General features: G+C 49.1%; 1 protein-coding gene across 2 annotated transcripts in view; it reads right to left on the bottom strand.

The window, feature by feature from the left end:
* The window catches only part of CPSF1 (cleavage and polyadenylation specific factor 1), a 324,374-nt gene that overhangs the window by 224,066 nt on the left and 73,748 nt on the right, over positions 1-26,560 (bottom strand). For both annotated transcript variants that reach the window (XM_086966520.1, XM_086966519.1), the window contains exons 14-18: positions 25,233-25,324; positions 11,751-11,825; positions 9,305-9,385; positions 4,671-4,757; positions 3,291-3,392 (exon numbers count right to left, since the gene is read on the bottom strand). In XM_086966520.1, coding sequence (XP_086822646.1) covers positions 3,291-3,392; positions 4,671-4,757; positions 9,305-9,385; positions 11,751-11,825; positions 25,233-25,324 — 437 coding nt within the window. The remainder of the gene's footprint in view (positions 1-3,290; positions 3,393-4,670; positions 4,758-9,304; positions 9,386-11,750; positions 11,826-25,232; positions 25,325-26,560) is intronic.

Below are 26,560 nucleotides of genomic sequence, written 5' to 3'. Positions count from 1 at the left end.
AAGGAAAGCCTTGAGAGCCAAATGTATTGCCTGCAATTCCAGAAGATTGATGTGAAACAATCTTTACACTGGAGACCAAAGGCCTTTGACCTCCAGATCCCCCAGATGAGCTTCCCACCCTGTGTGGAGGCATCCATTATAATTATCGCCACCGTAGAAGGAGGTTGAAATGGCTTCCCTTGGGACAGGTTGCCTGAAACACTCCACTATAACAGCTCTGCTGCAGTGTTTCTGGAGATTCTGACCACCTCCTCGAGATCTCTGGTGTGTTGAAACCACTGTCTGCGGAGGCACCACTGGAGGGCTCTCATATGCCAGTGTGCATGGTTGACCAACAGTATGCAAGAAGACCTTCTGGACTGCAACAGCTGCTCCATTCTGAAACAGTGGAATGATAGCCTGGATGTCTTTAATCCTCTGCAGAGGCTGGAAGGCATGACTCACAGTAGTGTCCAGTACTGCCCCTACTAACAGGTTGTGCTGACAGGGCACCAGGTGAGATTTGGGAACATTTATCAAAAAACTCAAGTTCAACAACAGATGCGTTGTTATTTGGAAATGATGCAGCACCATCTCTGGTGACTTTGCTTTGAGCAGCCAGTCGTCCAGAAAGGTAAAAAAGGAATCCCCAATCTTCTGAGATGTGCTGCTACTACCGTCATCACCTTTGTGAAGACCCGCGGTGCAGGTAGTTAGACCAAACGGAAGGACCGCATACTGGTATTGTTGAGATCTCACTGTGAAAGGAGATACTTCCGATGCTTCTTCAGGATGGGTATGTGAAAATACGCATCCTGCGAATCGATAAACACCATTTAATCTTCCTGCTGCAGCGCCAGAAGAACCTGAGCCAAGGCCAACATCTTGTATTTCTCCTGTTTGAGGTACAAATTCAAAACCCTGAAGTCTAGGATCAGCCTCAATCAACCATCCTTTTTAGGAATCAGGAAGTACCAGGAGTAGCATCCATGACCCCTTTCCTGCTCTGAACAACCTCGATCGCCCCTTTCTGCTGCAAAGATAGTACCTTCTGTTGTAGAAGCAACAAATGGTCCTCTGAGCACCAGTCCTGGCGAGGAGGAAAAGGAGGGGGAAACTCCCGGAAGAGAAGGGCATATCTATTTTCTACGAGATCCAAAACCCAGAGATCTGAAGTAACAGACCTCAAATTTCAAAGAAAATGGGAAACCCGTCCTCCCACAGGACCAACATGTTCTAGGATGGAGGATGAAGAGCTGCTTTCCTGCGGAACCAGTTGGAGGGGCAGGAAAGGAGAAGGAGACTTGCTGCAGAGCTTTGCCTTGCAGACAACCTCTGAGGAACATTTTATGTAGTCCTTCTTGAGGTCTTTCAGGTTAGGAAAGTGAAGTGATTGCCATTAGTTGGACGAAGGTCATCTACTAAAATTGAAAGACTGGGCTGATGGTGGAGCCTCTCCTTCCATGGCAATGCTTTTGCTTCTGCTATTATTGGTGCTGGTGAGGCTGGCATGAACATTGAGGGCACTTAACCCTCTGCGCTGGTACTAACAGCAGTCCTTGTGCTACTAGTGGGACCTGCTAAAACTCTCAAGTTCCTCTCATCCAACAGTTTACAGCATTTCGGTTGTGATGCTGATCCGCAGCATCTCCTCCTGTAGGCTGCCTGAACGAAGCAGAGCCCGATAGTTGCAGATTTAGCATCTTTAAATGTGCTTTAGGTTTTAAAGTTTTTCGGCACATACACGCTGATCATCCTAGAATGATCCTGTGGCAATACCCATGCTTGTGAATATCTAGTGGTGGGAGTCCTCTTTGGTAACTTTACAGAAACCCTTCCTTTGTCTGTCTGCCTATTGTAGTATGGACTCCCATAGGGCTCGTTTATACCTTTCAAGATTTGTTATGGCACTCGCAGCTTTGAAGCTGTACTGCACATATTGTTCCCAGTAGCACTGTTTTGGTTTTTCTATCTGGGGGAGCATATGTCTCAAGCGCTAACAGATGCCGCTTTCGACCTGCCAACACCATGATGAATCCGTCTTTGGCACTAGGTGTAGAAAAGCCATATCTTGCTCCAGAATGCTGCATTTTCTCAACAGCATCAGTTTTCATCACTGCTAATGTACAAACTTTCTTCTTCGATAACTTCAACAGTCCTAAGACCAGGGACGTAATAAAACGTGAGGGGGGCTCCCCTGCAAGATATGCTGAAGGGGCCCCTAACACTCACAACAGTAGGGACTTAGAGGACCCCTCCAGTATGCGCACGACTGGGCCCCCGCAGGGGCTGAGGGGTCCTTTGTTACACCCCTGCATGAGACTTGAGGTGACAGGTGTGGTTGCAGTCCTCGGTAGGAGCATCTCCAAAATAACCAACACTGCTTTGTACACAGAGTTTAGATTCACCGCTCGACGATATTTACTGGATGGTGGTAACATCATCGACCATTAAGACTACATGGTGAGTCTGTGATGGAAGTTGGTCATCAGCACATTTAGCACTGAAAAGAGATGGGGTTCTCTTGTGTTTAAGGACAATGAAACAGATCTAGTTGGTGTCAGTTTCCCAGCAGGCAGCCTCCCTCCTTAGAGACAGTCTCCTCCACTGAAGGTGTCAAAGTTGAGTAGATGGACATTGATCTGTCGAGTGAAAAGCCAGCGCCGAGAGACTTGACGCCTAATAGTAGGACATCAACAAGGTTGGCGAGACTGGGAGACGAGAAAGTGTCTTGAAGTCAGCAACTTTGTTAACAGTGATGGTTCGATGTCAGCTTCAAGATGGATCCTGCTTTCGAAGGTTAGGGTTAAACCTTTACCGGATAATGATCGCGAGTGTTGAAAATGTTGACGTTTTTTCTACCCTGCTTCCTGGATTTTCCTCTCCTTTGATCTCCTTCATTGGGAGTCCTTTGGAGCGGAGGGCTTAATCATGCATTCTCCTCTGGAGGCTCTTGCACTTCTGTTATTGCACTTGGCTCTGGCGACATGTAATTTTCCTCTCAGGCCTTTCATTTTTTTAGAGTGTTTCGGGCATCTTTGTACAAAATTCACATTCTGATGAAGCAGGAATCTGAGTGGCACACTGCATAGACCTGGTGGGGTAAGACGAAACTCATTCCTCCCACACGAAATTGAGGAAAAGTGAAGGCCTTCTAAGGACTCTCAGGGGGAGAAAAAGTTTGACTGAAGAGGTTAGCTAGCATGACAACACACTGACACACCGCACAGAGAGTAACAGAGCTTCTGTCTGCCCATGTAGGCAGCACTGGTGCATTAATTGACAGCTTCCGCTCCACAGAGTGCTCTTACCATGGTGGAGTCATCTCGGCTGAGAATCAGGAATCCGTGCCTCTTGCTCTCATCCAGTCCCTCAGAAGTGCCACTTTCTTTCTCACTTTCGGACTTTCGTTGCTGTGAAGAGAAAAATGCCAACCAACTCATTCAGTGTGCAACTTTTTAAATTCCACACAATTTTTCAACCATACCTACCTGTTTTTCTTATTTTCGGTTTCCCTCCTATGATACTTCTATATGAGAGAGAGTGCACTGAGCATCACGCCAGGGCCTGAGTGAAGCCCCAGCCCAGGCGCTAGGTGGTAAGACTTGATCAATCCCTTTGTTACGCTCACCTGCCCTGTTACTTTGCCACAAGGTTTGTTGCATGTGTGATGTATATAAAAATCATATATACAGAATAATCCCACAATTACCCAATTGGTTTTGTAGGATTGTTGATAGAGAATTGGTTGGTTGTTGTCCTATCTTTGCATGTGGTATAAATGGCTAACACTGTATAATATCCTTTACAGGAAACTACCAGTGGATCCCTACTTTGAATTTATACTTAGGTCACTGGTTTTGAATCTTGGTATAGTTTACAATTCCAATTATCACTTTGAGCACTTAAGCAGGAGCACATGTTACACAGGACCTGAGGAATAGCTCAACAACTCTGAGAGCCAAAGGCAGAAACATGTCAACCAACTTTTTTGAAGAAATCAAGCATGCATGAGTAATCCCGTTTGGCACTCTGCCTGGTTTTAATCCTGACCCAAAGACACATGAATAAATTGTTTTGCGCATCTTAGAGCCAGTTTTAAATTACACACCCTTCACTCACGCCCTGCTTCACTCACCATTTCTTGTTCATTTAAAAAGGTATTTATCATACCTCTGAAAACATCAGTGAGCTTCTTTCTCTAGTGAGAGGGTTGGAGTCATCACTGTGCAAGAAGGTTCCCAATGATGAAGCATGCCACCTTAGGCGAGTGAGGGAGTTTGTACTTAAAAGGGAATACCCCACATCATTTAGGACTACCAATTATCTTTCTCTCTCTCTCTCCCTCCTTAGATCCAGGTGTTTATTTGTGGTTGACATAAGTATTAGGGAGTCAGCTCCTGCTGGTTTTTAAATCTCCCTTGTGCTTTTGTTAGGAAGATTAAAGAATACATGGATCTAGAAGTGAATATTAGACAGGACAATCATGTTAGACAGGACAATCACCTGTTTGCCATCACAATACATTTATAGAAGTCTAAAACATTTAGAAGCAAATAAACATAAATGGAGTGTGATTTCCTTATTACTTTATTTTTTGGCAACACTTGAATAAAAGCTCGAGATCAGATCCAACAAAATGGGGCTGCCTGGAGCCTCTGAAACAAACAATAAACAACGCAGGAACCTACCTCATCCTTCTTTGAGGAGATCACTGTCCACATGTCATGGCAGCCCGGGAGTTCAAAGGTGGTGACCACCTGGGGCCGGATACTTTTCTGAGAAGGAGACAGACACATACAAATTATCAGAGTTCCTGTCAAATGAGAAAGATGTCAGAAGTGAAGGTGGTCAATGAGGCACTTCCCAGTAATAAAGCTCGTTTGTCGTGAGCGTCATACGAGGTGTGGAAAGGAGACGATTGCCTGGAGACTGGTGATAGGGTCTTTAAACTTTATTTTATTTTAAAGCTTTTTCTGCAAGGGCTTCATCCTAATGTCATCAAGCCTAGAAGCATGGCATCCCCCGAATGAGAGCCCTTGGAAGCCACATCAGTTTGCTTTTATTAGTAGAATGTGGCACAGACAGACCGATTATATCCCTCAATACTACTTGTTACCAGAGTCACAGACCCCAGGTGGGACTCTGCTCCAGCAACTACGATGCATAAACAGGTTCCACGAAGAACTGCAGCTCAGTTGACTATGTCGCAGACACAGATTCCGGGTGGGAGTGTGGGTTAGTTGACAACCCCAGATACACAGATACAGGGTGGGATGGTGCCTCCGCTGAAAACACTGCATATGAAGATTCCGGGTGGGACTGTGGCTCAGTTGACTATGCCGCATACAGAGATTCCGGGTGGGACTGTGGGTCAGTTGACTATGCCGCATACACAGATTCCGGGTGGGACTGTGGCTCAGTTGACTATGCCGCATACACAGATTTCGGGTGGGACTGTGGGTCAGTTGACTATGCCGCATAAACGGATACTGGGGGGGACTGTGGGTTAGTTGACTACGCTGCGTACACAGATTCTGGGTGGGAATGTGCTTCAGTTGACTATGCTGCATACACAGATTCTGGGTGGGACTGTGGCTCAGTTGACTATGCCGCATACACAGATTGCGGGTGGGCCTGTGGGTCAGTTGACTATGCCGCATACACAGATTCCGGGTGGGACTGTGGCTCAGTTGACTATGCCGCATACACAGATTTCGGGTAGGACTGTGGGTCAGTTGACTATGCCGCATACACAGATTCCGGGTGGGACTGTGGCTCAGTTGACTATGCCGCATACACAGATTTCGGGTGGGACTGTGGGTCAGTTGACTATGCCGCATAAACGGATACTGGGGGGGGGACTGTTGGTTAGTTGACTACGCTGCATACACAGATTCTGGGTGGGAATGTGCTTCAGTTGACTATGCTGCATACACAGATTCTGGGTGGGACTGTGCCTCAGCTACATACACAGATTCCAGGTGGGCGTGTGCACCAGTTGATTATGCTGCATACACAAATTCCTGGTGGGACTATGTCTCAGCTGACTATGCTAAATACACAGATTCCGGGTGGGACTGTGTCTCAGCTGACTATGCTACATACACAGATTCCGGGTGGGACTATGTCTCAGCTGACTATGCTACATACACAGATTCCGGGAGGGACTGTGTCTCAGCTGCCTATGCTACATACACAGATTCCAGGTAGGACTGTGTCTCAGCTGACTATGCTACATACACAGATTCCGGGTGGGACTGTGCCTCAGCTGACTATGCTACATACACAGATTCCGGGTGGGACTGTGCCTCAGCTGACTATGCTACATACACAGATTCCGGGTGGGACTGTGTCTCAGCTGACTATGCTACATACACAGATTCCAGGTAGGACTGTCTCTCAGCTGATTATGCTACATACACAGATTCCCGGTGGGACAGTGCACTAGTTGACTATGCCGCATACACAGTTTCCAGGTAGGACTGTTCCCTAGCTGACTATGCTACATACACAGATTCTAGGTGGGAATGTGTCTCAGCTGACTATGCTACATACACAGATTCCGTGTGGGACTGTGGCTCAGTCGATTATACTGTATACATAGATTCCGGGTGGGACTGTGGCTCAGTTGACTATGCCGCATACACAGATTCCGGGTGGGACTGTGGGTGAGTTGACTACGCTGCATACACAGATTCTGGGTGGGAATGTGCTTCAGTTGACTATGCTGCATACACAGATTCTGGGTGGGACTGTGCCTCAGCTACATACACAGATTCCAGGTGGGACTGTGCACCAGTTGATTAGGCTGCATACACAAATTCCTGGTGGGACTGTGTCTCAGCTGACTATGCTACATACACAGATTCCGGGTGGGACTGTGTCTCAGCTAACTATGCTACATACACAGATTCCGGGTGGGACTATGTCTCAGCTGACTATGCTACATACACAGATTCCGGGTGGGACTGTGCCTCAGCTGACTATGCTACATACACAGATTCCGGGTGGGACTGTGTCTCAGCTGACTATGCTACATACACAGATTCCGGGTGGGACTGTGTCTCAGCTAACTATGCTACATACACAGATTCCGGGTGGGACTATGTCTCAGCTGACTATGCTACATACACAGATTCCGGGTGGGACTGTGCCTCAGCTGACTATGCTACATACACAGATTCCGGGTGGGACTGTGCCTCAGCTGACTATGCTACATACACAGATTCCGGGTGGGACTGTGTCTCAGCTAACTATGCTACATACACAGATTCCGGGTGGGACTGTGCCTCAGCTGACTATGCTACATACACAGATTCCGGGTGGGACTGTGTCTCAGCTGACTAAGCTACATATACAGATTCCAGGTAGGACTGTCTCTCAGCTGATTATGCTACATACACAGATTCCGGGTGGGATAGTGCACTAGTTGATTATGCTGCATACACAGTTTCCAGGTGGGACTGTTCCCTAGCTGACTATGCTACATACACAGATTCCTGGTGGGAATGTGGCTCAGCTGACTATGCTACATACACAGATTCCGGGTGGGACTGTGGCTCAGTTGACTATGCCGCATACACAGATTCCGGGTGGGACTGTGGGTCAGTTGACTACGCCGCAGAAACAGATCCCAGGTGGGACTGTGGGTTAATTGACTACGTTGCATAAACAGATTCCGGGTGGGACTGTGGGTCAGTTGACTACGCCGCATGTACAGATACTGGGTGGGACTGTGGGTTAGTTGACTATGCTGCATACTCAGATTCTGTGTGGGAATGTGCTTCAGTTGACTATGCTGCATACACAGATTCCAGGTGTGACTGTGCACCAGTTGATTATGCTGCATACACAGTTTCCAGGTGGGACTGTTCCTTAGCTGACTATACTACATACACAGATTCCAGGTGGGACTGTGTCTCAGCTGACTATGCTACATACACAGATTACTGGTGGGACCGTGGCTCAGCTGACTAACGCTACTCACACAGATTCCGGGTGGGACTGTAGCTCAGTCGATTATACTGTATACATAGATTCCGGGTAGGACTGTGCCTCAGTCAATTATACCGCATCCATAGATTCCGGGTGGGACTGTTCCCTAGCTGACTACGCTGCATACACAGATTTGTGGTGGGACTGTGCCCTAGCTGACTACACTGAATACAAAGTGTGGGACTGTGCCTCAGCTGACCATGCTGAATATAGATTCCAGGTGGGACTGTGCCTCAGCTGATATTACATATGCTACATACACAGATTCCGGTTGGGACTGTGCCTCAGGGGACTATGCTGAATATAGGTTCCAGGTGGGACTGTGCCTCAGCTGTCCACACTGCACACATAGATTCCAGGTGGGACTGTGGGTTAGTTGTCTACTCTCCATATACGGATCCTAGCTGGGATTATTGCTCAATCCACGCAGCATACACAGATGCCAGGTGCGACCTACTCCGCTGACTACATAGCACACGCAGGACACGGCAGGGACTATGGCTCAGCTGACTGCACACTAAGACTGAAGGTAGGATAATGGCACAGATGCTTTATATCAAGCTGTCTACAAGTAGCTGCAATGGTCTCTGAAGCCTCTCTCGTTTACCTTGGCTGACGCTGAAGAACTGGTACCAGAACTGAGACAGATACCGAGCTGACACAGGCCTTTGATAAGTGTCAAGTCCATGCTCTTCAGCAACTGTACCTCTGCCCCAACATCACTGTTTTCATTATGTAACTAACAGCATCAGGACATGTTACCCCAAGCCAAAGAATTCCCCCTGGGACCCTCGTTCTTGAGCTCCACTAGACTGAAAAAATTACCACTAACCCACAGTGTATGTCAGTCTCCCTCACCCAACCCTGTCTCCGTTTGGAAGTAAAAAAATCTGTGACAGGCTTAACCCGAGTCTCTTCAAGAGGGTAGTACAAACAGTACCCAACACCTCACCATTCTTTATGGGCAGCTGGAAGGCTCTTAAGGTGGTTAGGTGGCGAACTGTTGAGACAAGCACCCTCGGCACGGTTTTGTGAACCTGTACCAACATGCTGCTGTATGTTTTTGGGCAGGCCTGAGTTTTTCCCCAAGAGCCTTTACCCCCATACAAACTCGCTGCATGCGCTTCCCTGTTGCTTATTTTTGTAGGCAACATCAAACCTGGGTTCCGATGTCACAAGAACACACAAGGAGAAACCTTCCTGGGGTAAATAATTGGATACGCCCTCTCAATCATGCCTATCTGAATAAGATGCAGTGGCAGCAAGATGTGAGGTGTGCGCTAAAAGCAACCTCACCGGGGATAACAAGAAGATGGCGAGTCCTTACCTGCAGCACAGACAGCGCACCGTTCTTCCCGAAGCCAGAACAAACAACTATTTCCAAATCAGGCTCAATGCTGTCCTGAAACTGCAGAAGGAAAATGTGATGATTATTAGACCACCACGGAGTAAGGTAGAGAAAAGTACCAGTAAATGGCTGAGAGAGCGAAAGGAAAAATGTATGGGAAGGAGGGGGGAAAAGAAGCTAGAGCGATGCGCCAGAGAGGAAGGGAGAGCGATGCGCCAGAGAGGAAGGTTGAGCGATGCGCCAGAGAGGAAGGGAGAGCGGTGCGCCAGAGAGGAAGGGAGAGCGGTGCGCCAGAGAGGAAGGGAGAGCGGTGCGCCAGAGAGGAAGGGAGAGCGGTGCGCCAGAGAGGAAGGGAGAGCGGTGCGCCAGAGAGGAAGGGAGAGCGGTGCGCCAGAGAGGAAGGGAGAGCGGTGCGCCATAAAGGAAGGCAGACTGATGCGCCAGAAAGGAGGGCAAAGCGGTGCGCCAGAGAGGAAGGCAGAGCGATGCGCCAGAGAGGAAGGCAGAGCGATACGCCAGAGAGGAAGGCAAAGCGATGCGCCAGAGAGGAAGGCAGAGCGATGCGCCAGAGAGGAAGGCAGAGCGATGCGCCAGAGAGGAAGGCAGAGCGATGCGCCAGAGAGGAAGGCAAAGCGATGCGCCAGAGAGGAAGGCAGAGCAATGAGCCAGAGAGGAAGGCAGAGCAATGCGCCAGAGAGGAAGGCAGAGCAATGCGCCAGAGAGGAAGGCAGAGCGATGCGCCAGAGAGGAAGGCAGAGCAATGCGCCAGAGAGGAAGGCAGAGCAATGCGCCAGAGAGGAAGGCAGAGCGATGAGCCAGAGAGGAAGGCAGAGCGATGCGCCAGAGAGGAAGGCAGAACGATGCGCCAGAGAGGAAGGCAGAGCGATGCGCCAGAGAGGAAGGCAGAGCGATGCGCCAGAGAGGAAGGCAGAGCGATGCGCCAGAGAGGAAGGGAGAGCGATGCGCCAGAGAAAGGCAGAGCGATGCGCCAGAGAGGAAGGGAGAGCGGTGCGCCACAGAGGAAGGGAGAGCGGTGCGCCACAGAGGAAGGGAGAGCGGTGCGCCACAGAGGAAGGGAGAGCGGTGCGCCACAGAGGAAGGGAGAGCGGTGCGCCATAAAGGAAGGCAGAACGGTGCGCCAGAAAGGAAAGCCAGCGCGATGCGCCAGAGAGGAAGGCTGACCGATGCGCCAGAGAGGAAGGCAGAGCGATGCGCCAGAGAGGAAGGCAGAGCGATGCGCCAGAGAGGAAGGCAGAGCGATGCGCCAGAGAGGAAGGCAGAGCGATGCGCCAGAGAGGAAGGCAGAGCGATGCGCCAGAGAGGAAGGCAGAGCGATGCGCCAGAGAGGAAGGCAGAGCGATGCGCCAGAGAGGAAGGCAGAGCGATGCGCCAGAGAGGAAGGCAGAGCGATGCGCCAGAGAGGAAGGCAGAGCGATGCGCCAGAGAGGAAGGCAGAGCGATGCGCCAGAGAGGAAGGCAGAGCGATGCGCCAGAGAGGAAGGCAGAGCGATGCGCCAGAGAGGAAGGCAGAGCGATGCGCCAGAGAGGAAGGCAGAGCGATGCGCCAGAGAGGAAGGCAGAGCGATGCGCCAGAGAGGAAGGCAGAGCGATGCGCCAGAGAGGAAGGCAGAGCGATGCGCCAGAGAGGAAGGCAGAGCGATGCGCCAGAGAGGAAGGCAGAGCGATGCGCCAGAGAGGAAGGCAGAGCGATGCGCCAGAGAGAAAGGCAGAGCGATGCGCCAGAGAGGAAGGCAGAGCGATGCGCCAGAGAGGAAGGCAGAGCGATGCGCCAGAGAGGAAGGCAGAGCGATGCGCCAGAGAGGAAGGCAGAGCGATGCGTCAGAGAGGAAGGCAGAGCGATGCATCAGAGAGGAAGGGAGAGCAATGAGCCAGGGAGGAAGGGAGAGCGATGCGTCAGAGAGGAAGGCAGAGCGATGCGCCAGAGAGAAAGGGAGAGCAATGAGCCAGGGAGGAAGGGAGAGCAATGTGCCAGAGAGGAAGGGAGAGCGGTACATCAGGGATAAAGGGGAAAATTGCTCAAAGATGGAAGGAGAGGAAGATACCAGAGATGAATTGAAATGACAGACATGCATCGGACAAAGGAAGAAAAGTCAGAAATGCACCATAGATAGAGGGGACTGGAGCACTTTTGTACAGCGATTTATACAACTAAAATCTGAAAACACAGCTGTGGGTCCCTTTCTCCATGCACACAAAATGCAACCCTGTGTAGACCTTAGCTTCCCGCAGGCACTTGCTTATCTATCTCTGTTGGATAAGGGAGGGGTTCTCTGCATTTACAAATGATAGTAAATATCACCAGAGTAAGTAACCTGTGCTTACTCCGTAAGCCAGGCCTCCACCCCCGAGAATGATAGGAAAAATGCTAAGTATTTCCAGTGAAACAGTGAAAAACAACACTTACTTCTTCAGAAAGAAAGGCTGGTTCACCCATGGACGCGTTGGTGCATGGACCAATGTTCAGGATGCTATCACAAACCTTTAAAATAAATTTTCACAAAATAACTAACATTTCAGGGTATGCCTTCAACAGCAAAATATCAACACCTCAAATTCCTTTTCAGCGCTTCTAGTTGTTGCAGATACAACAGGGACATGCTAGGATATTTAACATGTGGGTCCGCCTTCACAAAACAAGACAGTATTTCAGAATGCAAAGCCATTCAAGTTCTTGTTTCAGCACTATAAAAAACCTCTCAATAAATAACTGGTCTTACTTTTCTCAAGTTTAATGGTTATCAATATCCACAAAAATAAGCTCTAACGAAGTAAAGTCAATTTGCAACATTGTTATAGTGGGACCATTGCATGCACACTGAGGTTGTGAAGACACGGAGGACAAGCGAGTTCACCCCTTAAGCGCTAGACTGAAGCTTTGAAATGTGCTCTTGGAGGGAGTTGTGGGAAGAACTACGGTTTTCAGACACCACAGAGTAGAACTACCTTCAGTTTACTCAGACCTTAAAGGCTTAGGGCTTAGGCCATAAACAAAAGCCGCATTGCTCATCCCTCAAAATCAGCTAAGTACTCGAAATGTAGAGCTTTGAAGGGATGCTCCAATCTGAACATTCCATATTTCGGTTAGGAGACACTCTGTCTCACAAGAGTTTAGGGTTTCTACAGGCTAGTGACAGAATTATGAGAATGAATTTGTATAGGCTCTGCAAAAACATAAATTACATAGGATTGGTTCTGGCACAAGCTCACACCGGTTGTGTTTTAAAGAGAGAGTAACCGCTGAAATTATGTAATTACGTCCAGGATCTTAATATTGTGGTGAGGAACATTAGGATGTTTGGATTCTGTGTCCCATAAGGGGTTAGAGAGGGAAAGGTAGAATGCTGGTTCTCTCTCACGTTTATAAATGTCTTAATAGTATTTTAATAGTAATCACTGTTGTGTGCATCAGGAATTCAGAATTAAACTCTGTGGAATTTGTATGTGAAACATTTGGGGATTGATCTCCTCTGATACAGAGTATGTGTGCATTTGAATATTTTTGGAAAGTAGGAAGTTTGCTAGAAAATAGTCTCTCAAAGTGAGTTCCAGCACACCGTGGATATGGTGCGTGTGTCCACATTAGTCATGTAGCAGCCAAATTATCTTACTGTACTCTGAAATCTATGGAGAGGACTTAAAAAACTGTTGCTCTTTCATTTCAATTAAAGTCTGCTGACAAGAACACGATCTCTAATATTGGAGTTGGTGAAGAGGAAACGCACGTTTCCATGGGGTTTTTCATATGGAACATTGTTAGAAACTATTTCAAGCCCCACACTAAGTCTTTTAAACATTTGCATAACATGTGGAGGTACTTTAAATGGTATGTCACCATCATAGCACTTAAGCATGAAGTATTGTGGAGAGAAGAAAGCAGAAATATTTTGCATATTTATTATTTCAGACCCTAGGTATGGTCTGCCACAGCAGATCTATCAGTCATGTAGATTCCTTGAAAATTAACTAGATAACCTCTATTTAGCACTTCCAGTTACCCATACCCAGTTAAGCCGAGTGAGAGATTTGCAGACAGGCCAGTTAGAGTACATTGCCGAAACCATGCCTTCATGAACAATCTACAAGTATAAATGCTCGGATTTGGGAAAAGTACTTTCTTGCATTGAAGACACCTTCATCTGCAGAAACTATTTCAAGGGGATTGTCTCCACTAAACCTACAGATGGCAATGCAAACCCAGTCAGTTCCTGGGTTTTAACCGAGCATTGATTTGGGTGGACATATGGTGGGCCATACCTATCAGGACTTCGAATTTGAGCTTGACCTCTTAATTGATGTTTCCGAAGTCTATCCTCCCTGCTTGATTCCTCTCTAGTCCTTGCTTTGTTGAAGATGGTTTTGACTGAACAGATTGCAGTGAAAGACTCTGCTGAGGACTGTGCTGTTTTCCAGAATTTAAATACTGTTTTATCTAACTTGATTGCCTTGGAAAGTTTTGTGTGCTCACCTAATACCAAAGACGAGGTCAGGGGCCCAACTGGGACATCTCTGTGTTAAATATGTTGTCATGAATGAAATTCACCTTTGAGGATACGCTGTCGGCATTATTACTCCTAAATAGATAACAGGCCAAACTGATCGAACTATTATTAATGAGATCACTATGACAATCTCCCGGACTTATAGGTCGCTGGTGCACAACTCTTCTGACTCTCCCTCCCACCTGAGTATGACGTGGGAGAGAGACCTTCAGGCCATGACTGAAGAGGACTAGAGGGGAGCAAGAGCATCCACTACAGCAGCTGTTATTGCCTAACAGTATAGAAGTATAGTACAGAAATATTTAGATCACACATGCCGAACTTGGCAGACTGTGGAGGATGGGGCTGGTGGATTTCTCTCTCTAAGATGCTAGTGACAGGAGGGGGGCCTTCTACACAGAGTCTGGAGCTGTGATGTGGTGGCCAGGTTTTGGTAAGAGGTGCTCTCCATGCTCAGAGAAGTAATGGGTTGGCAGATACCACAAGACCCCAAATTGTTCCTGCTGCATATTAACATTGTAATCGGTACAGGTGTTTTTGTGTATCGGGCTTCTGGTGGCTAAACAGAACATTGCCCATAACTTGAAAGATCCAGATCCCTGTCGTTAAAGGGGTGGAACACAGAGCTAGACTGATGTACGAGCCTTATTGATGTGAGAACCTCATTGATTCTCTTTGGCATTTTCCAGACCATAGAAGGAAAAGTTCCCTTAGGACGAACAATAAATGTGGAGAAAGAATCTCTGTTAACAATGGTATGCATTGCATGTAGGTTAACACCTCTCCTAGTTGTCCAGGCTTGCCATGGTCTAGATGGAGGGGCCTAAATAACTCTTAGACGTCAGAGCAACAACAATCCTTAGGTAGAAGGGCAGCCCTAAAGTGCAGGTCTTGTGATTTTGACTGTCTAAAAGTTTAAAACAATCAATAATTCCTTGACTAAGTATAATGATAAATAAGATCTATTCTTTTCAAAGGACCTGTATCACAAGGACTAGACCAACCTTCGGGCAGCCTAGGCACCTTGGTGCAAGTTACCGCTATAAGAAATAGTATTCGCTAGTTACTGAATGCAAGTGGGTGTTAGCAGTGTGCCCTGAGTGTATGCAGCCTTGGGCACTGTAGGAAGGTAGGATCCTTCTAGCATGGTTAGCCCCACTTTTTGCCTGGTGTCTGTATTTTTGACTGGTCTGACTGGGATCCTGCTAATCAGGACTTCAGTTACTGTGCTTCTTCCTAAATTGGACTATGGTAAGTACTTTGGTACCTTCCTAATTGGCTACTGGTGTACCCTTCTAAGTCCCTAGTGTATGGTACTAAGGTACCCAGGGCTTAGGTACTGCAGTGGTCATGTATTGTGCCACCCCTGAGAGACCACTCAAACTGTGAGTCAAAATGTCACCCAGGCAGGGTGACATGCCAACCTGCACTGCCTGGGGGTATAGGCAAGTCACCCCAATAGCAGGCCTAAGGTGAGGGCATATTTGCATGAGCAGATATTCCCCTACAATAAGAGTCCATTCCTTGATATTGTAAGTGCCGGTGAAGCCATCTAGTTTCACAGCAGCATGATGGCTCCACTGAACACAGGAGTGTTTGGTACCAAACTACTCCTCTCAATAAATCTGCATTGAGGCCAGAGTGAGATTTACTGTACCAAGTACCCAGAGGGCACCTCAGAGGTGCCCCCTAAAAATCTACTAACCCTGGTATAGTCTCTCAACACCTGTAGGCAGCCAGCCACCACCAGACACTTTTCTCGACCCTTCGCTGGAGAGCCCCTGCTCTCGGGGACTAGAAACAATGCACATCCTGGGCAGAGGCGTTACACCTCCTCCACCAAGATGGGCCAGTGCTCGAAGGGGGAAACTTTAGAGGTCTGCTGCCTTTGTAATGCAGCCCCCAGCCTTTGCTGCCATCAGCAGATGGCAGCCACCGATTTGGGTGAGAAAACTGCCAGGAAAACTTAGAAGAATAGGAGGTGAGCCCACCTCTACCAACTCCACCACGGGGTAGGGGCGGTGAGGTAAAGCACATCTTTCAGTCCTGCCATCTTGAAGATGGGGGAACCCCTCCAATCAGGTCTAGGCCAATCTAGGACTCAGATCTGCGATGATCTAAGAAGAAAGAAGACATCCATGCAGAGAAGACTGAGGACCATTCGCTTTGCCAAAAGCGGTCTTCCGAAACTGGAGAATTCCTAGATGGAGCTGTCGCAGTGTCCACCTTTATGGCCTGTAGGTAGTCATTGAGGTGCTTCTCGAATAAAGAGTCACCGTCAAAGGGCATATCAAGGATCTTAGTTTCAGCTTCTGGCCGGAATGATGTGGCCTTGAGCCAACCCAGCGCCGAAGGAAGCTGATCCTGCTTGAAGTCTATGGATGAAATATCCACTGCACAGTCAATTTCAGAAACTGTCTTTTCGCCTTCCTGCAAAATGTGTGTAGCTTCAGCTTTTTTGTCTTTAGCAAGAAATCCAGATATGTGGCGATTTCCTAACACATCTGGCGATATTATCACCTCAGACAGCTGTCCCCGACATAAATGTGAATCTCTTTCCAATAATATCTTGTCACCTGCCTTCCTTGTTAGGTGAAGAGATTGGGGTGGAAGGATTTTTAGACCTGCGCTGTGCAGCCTGAGTAATGACTGAACCAGGCCTTGGGTGTCCGATCAAACAGGCAGGTGAGTCTTCTGCCGCTTTATATTTGTCATCTATCCTCGGGAGAACGACAGACAGTCTCCGACGTTAATAAGCAAAGGTGATAACAGCACAGCGAATATTCACATACATATAACAATACTAGATCTAGAGATCAGTAAATAAAGAGACATGCTAGTCATTCAGACCAGCTAGGTTTTAAGAGCTTTTCTAAGTGAGATGTTGAATGCAGCTCAAGCGGCACACCATACCGCGTTTTGAACACTTTGCTTAAGATCAACAAACCCACAAGGTGGCTGAGATTCTCCTTACAATCTCAGAAGCAGACAGCAGTCAATCTAAGGGGTTGCACTGTTGACTATCGCGTGAAGAGCAGCTGAATGAAAAATGGACATAAATTATGCAGGTCCTTAAAACAGCCGCAAAGTCATCAGAACTTCAAGTGGTTGTGTTCACAAAGTTATTGCAAACTACTAAGATGTCCAAAAAATAAAGTACTGCATAGCAGAGTAAGCAAATCACCTGCGGCATTTTAACCAGAAGCAATTGTTGGGTGACTGTGCCTACAAGACCCAAGTACAGGACATTAGAATAATCATGAGGTGAGCTCACCACTGCCTGGAGTATTTGATAGTGCATTATCTGGAACAAAGGGCTGGACGGTCTTGAGACTCCAGAGATGACAAGCATTTACAATGCAATAGGTCTCGCCTTCGCAAAAGTTAGAGCTATTGGCAGTGTAAATGACAACCGTTTTATTGAGGTGTTGGTTTTGAAAACAGATAAATAAATGGCATTGTCATTTACAATGCCAATAGCTTAATCTCTCGGCAATGCGAGACACATTGTATTTGCAATGCAATAGGTCTCGTATTTACGGGAGTTAGAGCTATTGACATTGCAAACAACAATGTGTTTTATTTAGGTTTCAAATACCAAAACACAAATAAAAGGTCTGTCACACTGCAGTCTCTCACACACTGCTGTCTCTCTTACACACACTGCTGTCTCTCTCGCACTGCTGTCTCTCACACCCCATGCTCTCCCTAGAACACACACACTGCTGTCTCGCACACTGCTGTTGCTCTCACACAAACTGCTGTCACTCAAACGCGCGCACACACACACACACACTGCAGTTATCAATTTGGCCAATTCTCTCTAGTTTAATCAGGATTCCCCGCCCTACCCATCAGATGGAAGAACATTATAAACTCCTCCCTTGTCAAAGGCACTATTCACACCTCCCTAAAAATTGGAATAATCTGCTCAATTCTCAAACACCCTAAGGCGAATCCTAGCAGCAACAAAAAAGCATCATCCCATTGTTGCTCTAGTGTTTGTAGTGACAAAAACTAAGACTACTGGAATTTCTGTAATCCAGCTCCAAAAAAGCAATACAGAAAAAGAACACCTTCTACGCCTTTGCTCGGAGTGGAACTTTTGCATTAGACAACTAACTTTACCATCTGCTGAAATAAAATAAATTTTAAGACCAGCTAAAACGAACTAAATCAAACAAGGTGTTCACCAGCAAAGACATTTTAAAACAAGTCACACAAGCCCCAGTAATATCAAGTCTTGAAATTGGAACTCCAATCTGTATCTCTGTTTCCCTGATAATTTGGCCAATCCCAGTAGTACTTGATGAAATCACAAGCTCTGGAACTTAACAGCTTTCATTATCATTCAAAAAAGTTCCGAGTAGCTGCGTGGTTTATTTTGTATGTATTCTTGTAGACAGTTAAACTAACATACACTTTGCAAACTTTCATGTAACTTTGACACACACGAGAGTGAAAAGACGTTGCTACTTTCTTTATTAAACAGTTAAAAAAGGCTCGAAGTAGAAACATTTGCGTGCCAGAGACTCAACGTGAATATTTACGTAGGCATCTCTTTTGCGAACAAAATTATTTTCTGCATTTCACTCAGGGGGCACTGGTCTATAGAGTCCATAATCGGACACTGGATTTTTCTCTTGAGGAACAGTTTTTTTACACGCCGATGTGGATTTGTAAATAATGGACAGATATCCAGCAATCATGCAGTGCAGGCTCTGAGCTAATACAATGAACTCTGCATATTACGGGGCTTTATGTGGCGCGCAGCACTGCCTATCGGGCACATAATGAGTAGTACCTTTCTGGGCACCTTGCTCTAGGACGTTAACCACATGCGCGCTGTGCTTATTCTGCTGCTATGCTGACTTTTTTAAAAACCCATTGTTCATGACGAGCTGGGCTCGTCATCAGTGTTTGAGGAGGCTACACCATGACGAGCCCAGCTCGTCATCAGCCTCGAAGGGGTTAATCGACCCTACCGCCAGCCGTGTGGCGATGAGTGCAAGTTCGAAAATACTGCGGAAAAGCTTAAAGAGCCTGTCCAAGTGATATAAATATAGTGCAGCCCCTCTCAGCCTACCAGAACTGCAGCGTCTAGGACAAAAGGTCACGCAGAGGTCAGGGACGGCACGTGGGGTAGCCGTGTCACTTGCTTAGACTGTGTTGGTGCACTTAAAAGTGGTCTATACAGTGTGCATTAGTCGTGCATCATTTAAGTAGAGCAACACACAAGGCACTGGAGATCGAGGTTTTCAATTTTTGACTGAAGTTACTTGTAGTGAAATTAGACATATTTTTGTAAATGTGCAAATTATTTTTCTCTGTAATGATTTTTTATTGCAAGGAAAAAAAAATCAAGCTGGCAGGTGGCTAATTCAGGGAGAAATATCTCATTTGAGGAGAGACCATCTATCGGGGCATTTACTACAGGGAACTGTTTTCTCAACAAAATCACACTTTGTCCAACATTTCATATTACAGGAAATTGAAATAAAATCCACACGTTTTACGTTAAGTGAAATCCGGGAATTATAGAGGATTATGCTAGAGTAATAAAAATTTTACAAGGGCTTACCATTTTTGCTATAATGCAACTATACAAACACAACAAATCGCAACAAAACAAACAGCAGGGCACTGGAAAGTACTGTGAATTATGGCGAAAAGTAAACACTGAACGCAGCATAATAAGCGAGGCCTGTCCCTTGGACTGAGAGGCTTATGGACTGTGTCATACTCCAAATAAAACATTGATGACACATGTGGGTTCATTCTGCCTTCAGACAAAACGCTAATAAATAACATTTGGGTAATACAATGAATACGGGTGTGGGTGGTGGGCTGGGATGCAGAGCAAACGAAAGCGAGAAACAGGAGTGAAGGAATAATGAAAATATGGGATAACACAGAGGAATGAATAGAGCAAGTAATAGCCGTTCTAATGACTTACCACTGCTGAACCGCAATTACAATGCTCCGACAGCGGAAGCAAAAAATTCCTTGGGGCGGGACTTCAGTCTTTGGAATCCCGCGCACGCGCCCACGGAGAAGCAGTGCTGGTGACGCGGGGCCGAGGGAGAGCCCCGCGGAGGCTGCAAGAATGACGGTAAGTGGGGGGCGCTTGCATGTATGCGGCGGGCGGGGGCGGCACTTGCATGTATACGGCGGGGGGCGCTTCTATGTATGCGGCGGCGGCCAGGGGGAGGGGGGCCCGCTTCTATGTATGCGGCGGCGGTGGGAGGGGTCCTTCTATGTATGCGGCGGAGGTGGAGGGGGGGCTTCTATGTATGCGGCGGCTGGCGGCCTTCTATGTAGGCGGTGGGGCGGAGGGCGCTTCTATGTATGCGGCGGGGGGGGGCACTTCTATGTATGCAGCGTTCGGGGGGGGGAGGGGGGAAGGGAGCCTCTGTATGTGTGTAGGTGCGTTCCTGTGTGTGTGTGTGCCTTCCTGCCTGCGGTGTGTGTGTTCAGTGTGCCTTTCTTTGCATGGGAATACGAGGGACGGCGACGTGCGTGCTCACGAGGTAGAATCCCCGGCAGGAGACGCTCGTGACAGTCTGCTGTCCACATTCCCCCAAAAGTGATTACATTAGTTGTCTCGCTGGACGCAAAAGCTTTGCTTTTGCTTTCGTCTAGCGAGACCTAAAAAAAGCAAGTTATAGAGACGCTAACCACCTGAGGCTTAAAGGAAAGCTCATCATCAAACGTAGGCATTCAGTTTCAAACAACCGTGTGACATTCAGTTTGAGACTTCTGTGAGACAGGAGCGAAAATTGCTGCGTGCAAGATCGGTTTTCCCATCCAACCTGGGGGTTTGGCCTGCTCGCCTCCACGCTCCTCACCTCTCCTGCTCCTGAGCCTCCTGCTGCCTGAGCACATCGCCGCTGAGAGCCGACGCCGATTGCAGCACCCCAGCCGCCGCAGGGCCGCCCGCTTAGCCTGCTCCCGTTTTCCCGCCGCTGCCTGCCTGCGGCCCCGCCCCCACGCCAGACGATTGGCTACCACGATCCCGCCTCCCAGCTGACCCTCCCTTCTTATGACGCCCCCTCAGCGACCACGCAGCGGACGCGCGCAGCGAGAGCACCGACTGAGCGCCGAAGGTGCGCCAAAGGTAAGCCCGTCTGCCCCTGGACCGCGCCCAGTGCAAGGACCCCTGGCCCCCGCAGACTCCAGCCCTCCTGCCGGACCTACGACGCCACCGAACTCTACGCACTCAACGCCGGCCGAACCCCGGGTTGCTACCGAGCCACCCCGAGACGCACCCACGGACCCTTCTGCTGCCACTCCTGCAAGTTCACCTGCATCCGGACCTGCACTACTCCTGCACCTACCAAGACTAAGACGAGCAACAGCAGCAGCCACCTAAAGTGCATCCTGCTCAACACCCGCTCCGTCCACAGACACGCCATCGAGCTCTGGAACCTGCTCGACACTACTTCACCAGACGTCGCCTTCCTCACGGAAACCTGGATGAACGCCTCTTCAGCGCCCGACATCGCCATCGCCATCCCAGACGGCTATAAGATCATCCAAAGGGACCGCATCAACCAGACCGGAGGAGGCATCGCCATCATCCACAGGAACACCATCCGCATCACGACCAACACCGACGACACCCTCGCACCCGCCGAGCACCTGCACTTCCAGGTCCACATCAACCCCAAGACCACCCTCAGAGGCACCCTCATCTACAGACCCCCGGGACCACGCACACAATTCAGCGAAGACATCGCCGACTTAATCAGCCCACACGCCCTCCCCTCCGCTGACTACATCCTCCTCGGAGACCTCAACTTCCACCTGGAGAACAACAACGACCGCAACACAACCACCCTGCTGGACAACCTCGCGAACCTCGGACTCAAGCAGCTGGTGACAACCCCCACCCACTACGCCGGACACACACTCGACCCAGTCTTCTCATCCAGCAAGGACATCGCCTTCAGCCACGCCACCGGACTCCACTGGACGGACCACAGCTGCGTCCACTTCAGCTTCAAAAGGACCACGATCCATCAACAGGTTGCACGCAGAAGCTGGAACAAGATCACAGCCGACCAGCTCGCGACTTCCCTGAGCAAGAACCCACCCACCAGCGCAACGAACCCCAGCCAAGCGGCCACCAACCTCACGAAATGGATCAGCGACTGCGCAGACGACCTGGCCCCCCTGAGGACCCCGTCTAGCAGACCCGGCAGCAAGAAAGCCCCATGGTTCACCGACGAACTCAAGAGCTCCAAGAAGAACTGCCGAGCCCTCGAGAAAACCTGGCGCAGAGACCCAACACCTGACAACATGACTGCCCTCAAGCTCGCCACCCGAAAACACCACCAACTCATCCACGCAACCAAGAAAACTGCATTCAAGGAACGACTGGACAACAACGCACACAACAGCAAGGAACTCTTCAACATCGTCAAAGAGCTCTCCAACCCCAACGCCGGAAACAACGACATCACCCCTTCGCAAGACCTCTGCAACTCCCTCGCCTCCTACTTCCACAACAAGATCGCGGACATACACAACAGCTTCAGCACTCAACTGACGCACGCCACGACCGAACCACCGCCCCCCACCACCACCCTCCGCGCCTGGACCCCGATCAGCACCGAAGATACCGTCCGCACGATGAACTCCATCCACTCCGGATCTCCGACCGACCCCTGCCCTCACCACGTCTTCAACAAGGCCGACGTGGTCATCGCACCCCACCTGCGGAACATCATCAACACCTCCTTCGACACCGCGACCTTCCCGGAGAGCTAGAAGCACGCCGAACTCAGCGCTCTACTAAAGAAGCCATCAGCCGACCCCAGCGACCTCAAGAACTACCGCCCCATCTCGCTGCTCCCGTTCCCTGCAAAAGTCATCGAGAAGACCGTCAACAAGCAGCTGGCCGCCTTCCTCGAGACGAACGGATCCCTCGACCTCTCGCAGTCTGGCTTCCGAGCCAACCACAGCACCAAGACCGCCCTGATCGCAGCCACTGATGACATCCGAGCACTGCTTGACAACGGAGAAACATCGGCCCTCATCCTCCTAGACCTCTCCGCGGCCTTCGACACTGTCTGCCACCGTACACTAGTGCAGCGACTCAGCAACGTCGGAATCTAGGAGAAGGCATGGGAATGGATCATCTCCTTCCTCGCCGGAAGGACACAGAGAGTCCGCCTCCCCCCCGTTCAGATCTGAAGCCACCAAAGTCATCTGCGGCGTTCCTCAAGGGTCCTCGATCAGTCCAACCCTCTTCAACGTCTACATGAGCCCCCTCGCAGACATCGCACGCCAGCACAACCTCAACATCATCTCCTACGCCGACGACACCCAGCTGATCCTCTCCCTCACCAACGACCCCGCCACCGCCAGAGCCAACCTTCACGAAGGGATGAAAGAGGTAGCCGAATGGATGAAGAACAGTCGCCTGAAACTGAACTCGGACAAGACGGAAGTCCTCATCCTGGGATCCTCACCCTCCGCCTGGGACGACTCCTGGTGGCCCCCCGCCCTAGGCAGCGCACCCCAACCAACAGACCACGCACGCAACCTGGGCTTCATCCTGGACTCCTCCCTCTCCATGACCAGACAAGTCAACGCCGTCTCCTCGTCGTGCTTCAACATCCTGCGCATGCTACGTAAGATCTTCCGGTGGATCCCCACCGAGACCAGGAAGACGGTCACCCAGGCCCTCGTCACCAGCCGGCTGGACTACGGCAACTCCCTCTACGCCGGAACCACCGTCAAACTCCAGAAGAGACTCCAGCGGATCCAGAACGCCTCAGCACGACTCATCCTGGACATCCCCCGTTGCAGCCACATCTCCGGACACCTGAGAGACCTGCACTGGCTCCCGGTCAACAAGAGAATCACCTTCCGTCTCCTCACCCACGCACACAAAGCCCTACACAACCAAGGCCCAGGATACCTCAACAGCCGCCTCAACTTCTACGCTCCCAAACGCCAGCTTCAATCGACCGGCCACGCCCTCGCCACCGTCCCCCGCATCCGAAGAGCCACCACAGGGGGACGGTCCTTCTCCTACCTCGCCACCAAGACATGGAACTCCCTCCCGACCCACCTCCGCCAGACCCAGGACCACCTCGCCTTCAGGAAACATCTCAAGACCTGGCTGTTTGAGCAGTAGCGGACGCCCCTCCCCTAGCGCCTTGAGACCCTCTGGGTGAGTAGTGCGCTATATAAATGCCTTGATTGATTGATTGATTGACCTCAAAGTGACGTGGGTTTCATCAGTGTAACACATCAAAGTCCGGTTGAACGACAAAATTAATCTGGCTTACGGAGCCACATTATGGTTGAAAAGAGCTGGGTTCAGGGAAGATCTTTGTGGTACTGCACAAATCAAAAGCATAAAAGAGGTTGGCATAATGAACAATTGACTGCAGTCCCAATGATAAAATGAAATAAATTTTAAAGCTACCTTTAATTCCACACCATTGCAATATATAAATCATCAGGGACATGCTGAAGAAGGCCACAGAGAAGTCGAGAAGAAGCCATGCTACTTTGCCACATTGGCGGAGTGTCGTTTATAGTTTTTCTTTTTTCAGTTTTATTTAACAGAACATTGCAGTGGTGAGAGTAACAGGTACAAACCACAGTGAGACTGTCCCTCGAGTACAACAGACGGCTATATATAGAATCAATATCAGGGCCAATAGGAAATCAAAACAGATGCTCATCGCTCCATCCCAAAACCTAAACACGCACATCCACACCCTTCTCACGGAGCCTGCTCAAGTGTGTCATTTATAATTAATGCTGAACAGTTACTTTGGTGCCATGGTCCGGCCTGATGCCTGCTTATACAGAAGGACACCTGCGCAGTAACCTCTGTCTCTTGTGATATGATGGAAGGGAGATGGCTCTAAAGTTACTCATGACAAAGGTATCCAAGAAAGGCTTTCAGGAATGAAATAATGCAAGCCTTGTTCCAGTCCTGAAGGATAAATGCGCTCAAGAAAGACAAATTTACTAGATTACATTGTAAGATGGCCACATGCACTCGGATGAACCAAAGTTAACTATTTTTATAAGCAAAAAGGTCTGCTCAAATGGCACACAGAAAAACTCATTAAGCATCCAAGTCCTACATTCGTCTGGTACTTTGGAAATAATTTTCTGATGTTTCAATTGTCCAATAGCTTACTTTAGTTAGGAGAAGGTGTAAAATTCCTTGGATTTTGTCTACGAACAATTAATATGTCATCTACAGCCAACAAAGCATGAAGTGGATGTTTCCAGGGGATAAAAAGGGGGCAGAAAAGCAGGTTGGGAATTCAGATCAAATAGTTCAACGTTCACACATTTATGCTGGGGAGATGTTACTGCTATGCCCTCATAAGCATAAAGACACCAGACATTACCTCGAAGGAATATGTGGACAGCTGGGTTCCAGACTGTGCCTCGTTGCCGTACACTTCAATCTCGTCAACTTCATCCAGCGTGGCTTTCCCGCCTGCATCAGAACAGAAAGAGAACCAATGAGGACTGATGAGGTAAACTATACCAAAAAGGCAGAGGTTCAGAGCGCACAGGAGATGCATCTCAAGGTCAGTTAAGAGGATGAAAATGTGACCAACAAGCGAACAAGATACTGATTGAACACTAGGAAAACAGGTGCAGTAAGATACTGGTGGCAGAACTGTGGCTGGTTACAATTGACAAGTGCTGCTGAACTCCAGTAGCAAAATAGAATGATCATATATTGTGAGGAAGTGCAATCTTTCTTGCATGGTATGCCCCCACTTTTTGCTGAATTGCTGATGTGCTTTGACTGAGTGTGCCCTGGGCTCCTGCCAATCAGGTGCCCAGGGCCTATGTTCCTTCCCTAAAACTGTATTGAAGCTAAAGCCCAATTGGCATCTCTGGCCACATGTCAGCCCCTGGTAAATGGTACCATTGGTACCCCGGGCATTGTGACCAGAGAAGACCGCTTAGGGCTGCAGTACTTGTAGTGCCACCCTTAGGGGCCCTGCACCCTGACACACACACACACACACACACTGCCTTTGCAGGCTAAGTGTCCTGGTGCAGAACTAAACAAAGAGTTGAGATGGCACACATCCCTGTGTGCCAGGCCCACAATCCCACTGCCCTGGCATACATCCGTCACCCCTCTAGCTGGGTGCCCTATGCCAGTGGCGTGGGCACAGGTACATGAGCCCTGTGCCCCTACAGTACCCAGGGCCATTCCTGGGCACTGTAAGTGCAGTGATGCCATTAAGAGTATATGGTGCTGGGAGGTTGTCATTACGAACTCCACAGCACCATAATGGCTACACTGAAGACTGACAAGTTTGATATTAAACTTCTCAGCACATTAAACCCACACTGATGCCAGTGTAGGATTTAATGTACAATGCACGACAGAGGGCATCTTAGAGATGCCCCCTGAAACCTAACCTACAATCCACGTCTTGTCTGAGAGGCTGCCTCACAGCAGACATGTTGCTGGACCCCTGGGTGGAGAGCCCCCCGCTCTCCAGGCCCTGCAACAGTGCACATCCTGGGCGAGTTGCTAGGTTTCCTCCCCCAGGATGGGCAGGGGGAAGCTTTAAAGGCATTCCGCCTTTGTGAGCTTCTCCAGGCCACTTGATGTACTCAGCAAACTGGCCCCCACCAGTTCCGACCCCACTCTGGCGGGAAACCCTACATCAGGAGAGGGGGTGTGCCAGCCTGTGCAAATCCACCC

Source organism: Lissotriton vulgaris, chromosome 4_1 (assembly GCF_964263255.1).
Source record: "Lissotriton vulgaris chromosome 4_1, aLisVul1.2, whole genome shotgun sequence".
NCBI lineage: Eukaryota > Metazoa > Chordata > Amphibia > Caudata > Salamandridae > Lissotriton > Lissotriton vulgaris.
Note: the sequence above shows the minus strand (reverse complement) of the source record. Positions and strands in the feature narration are given on the sequence as shown.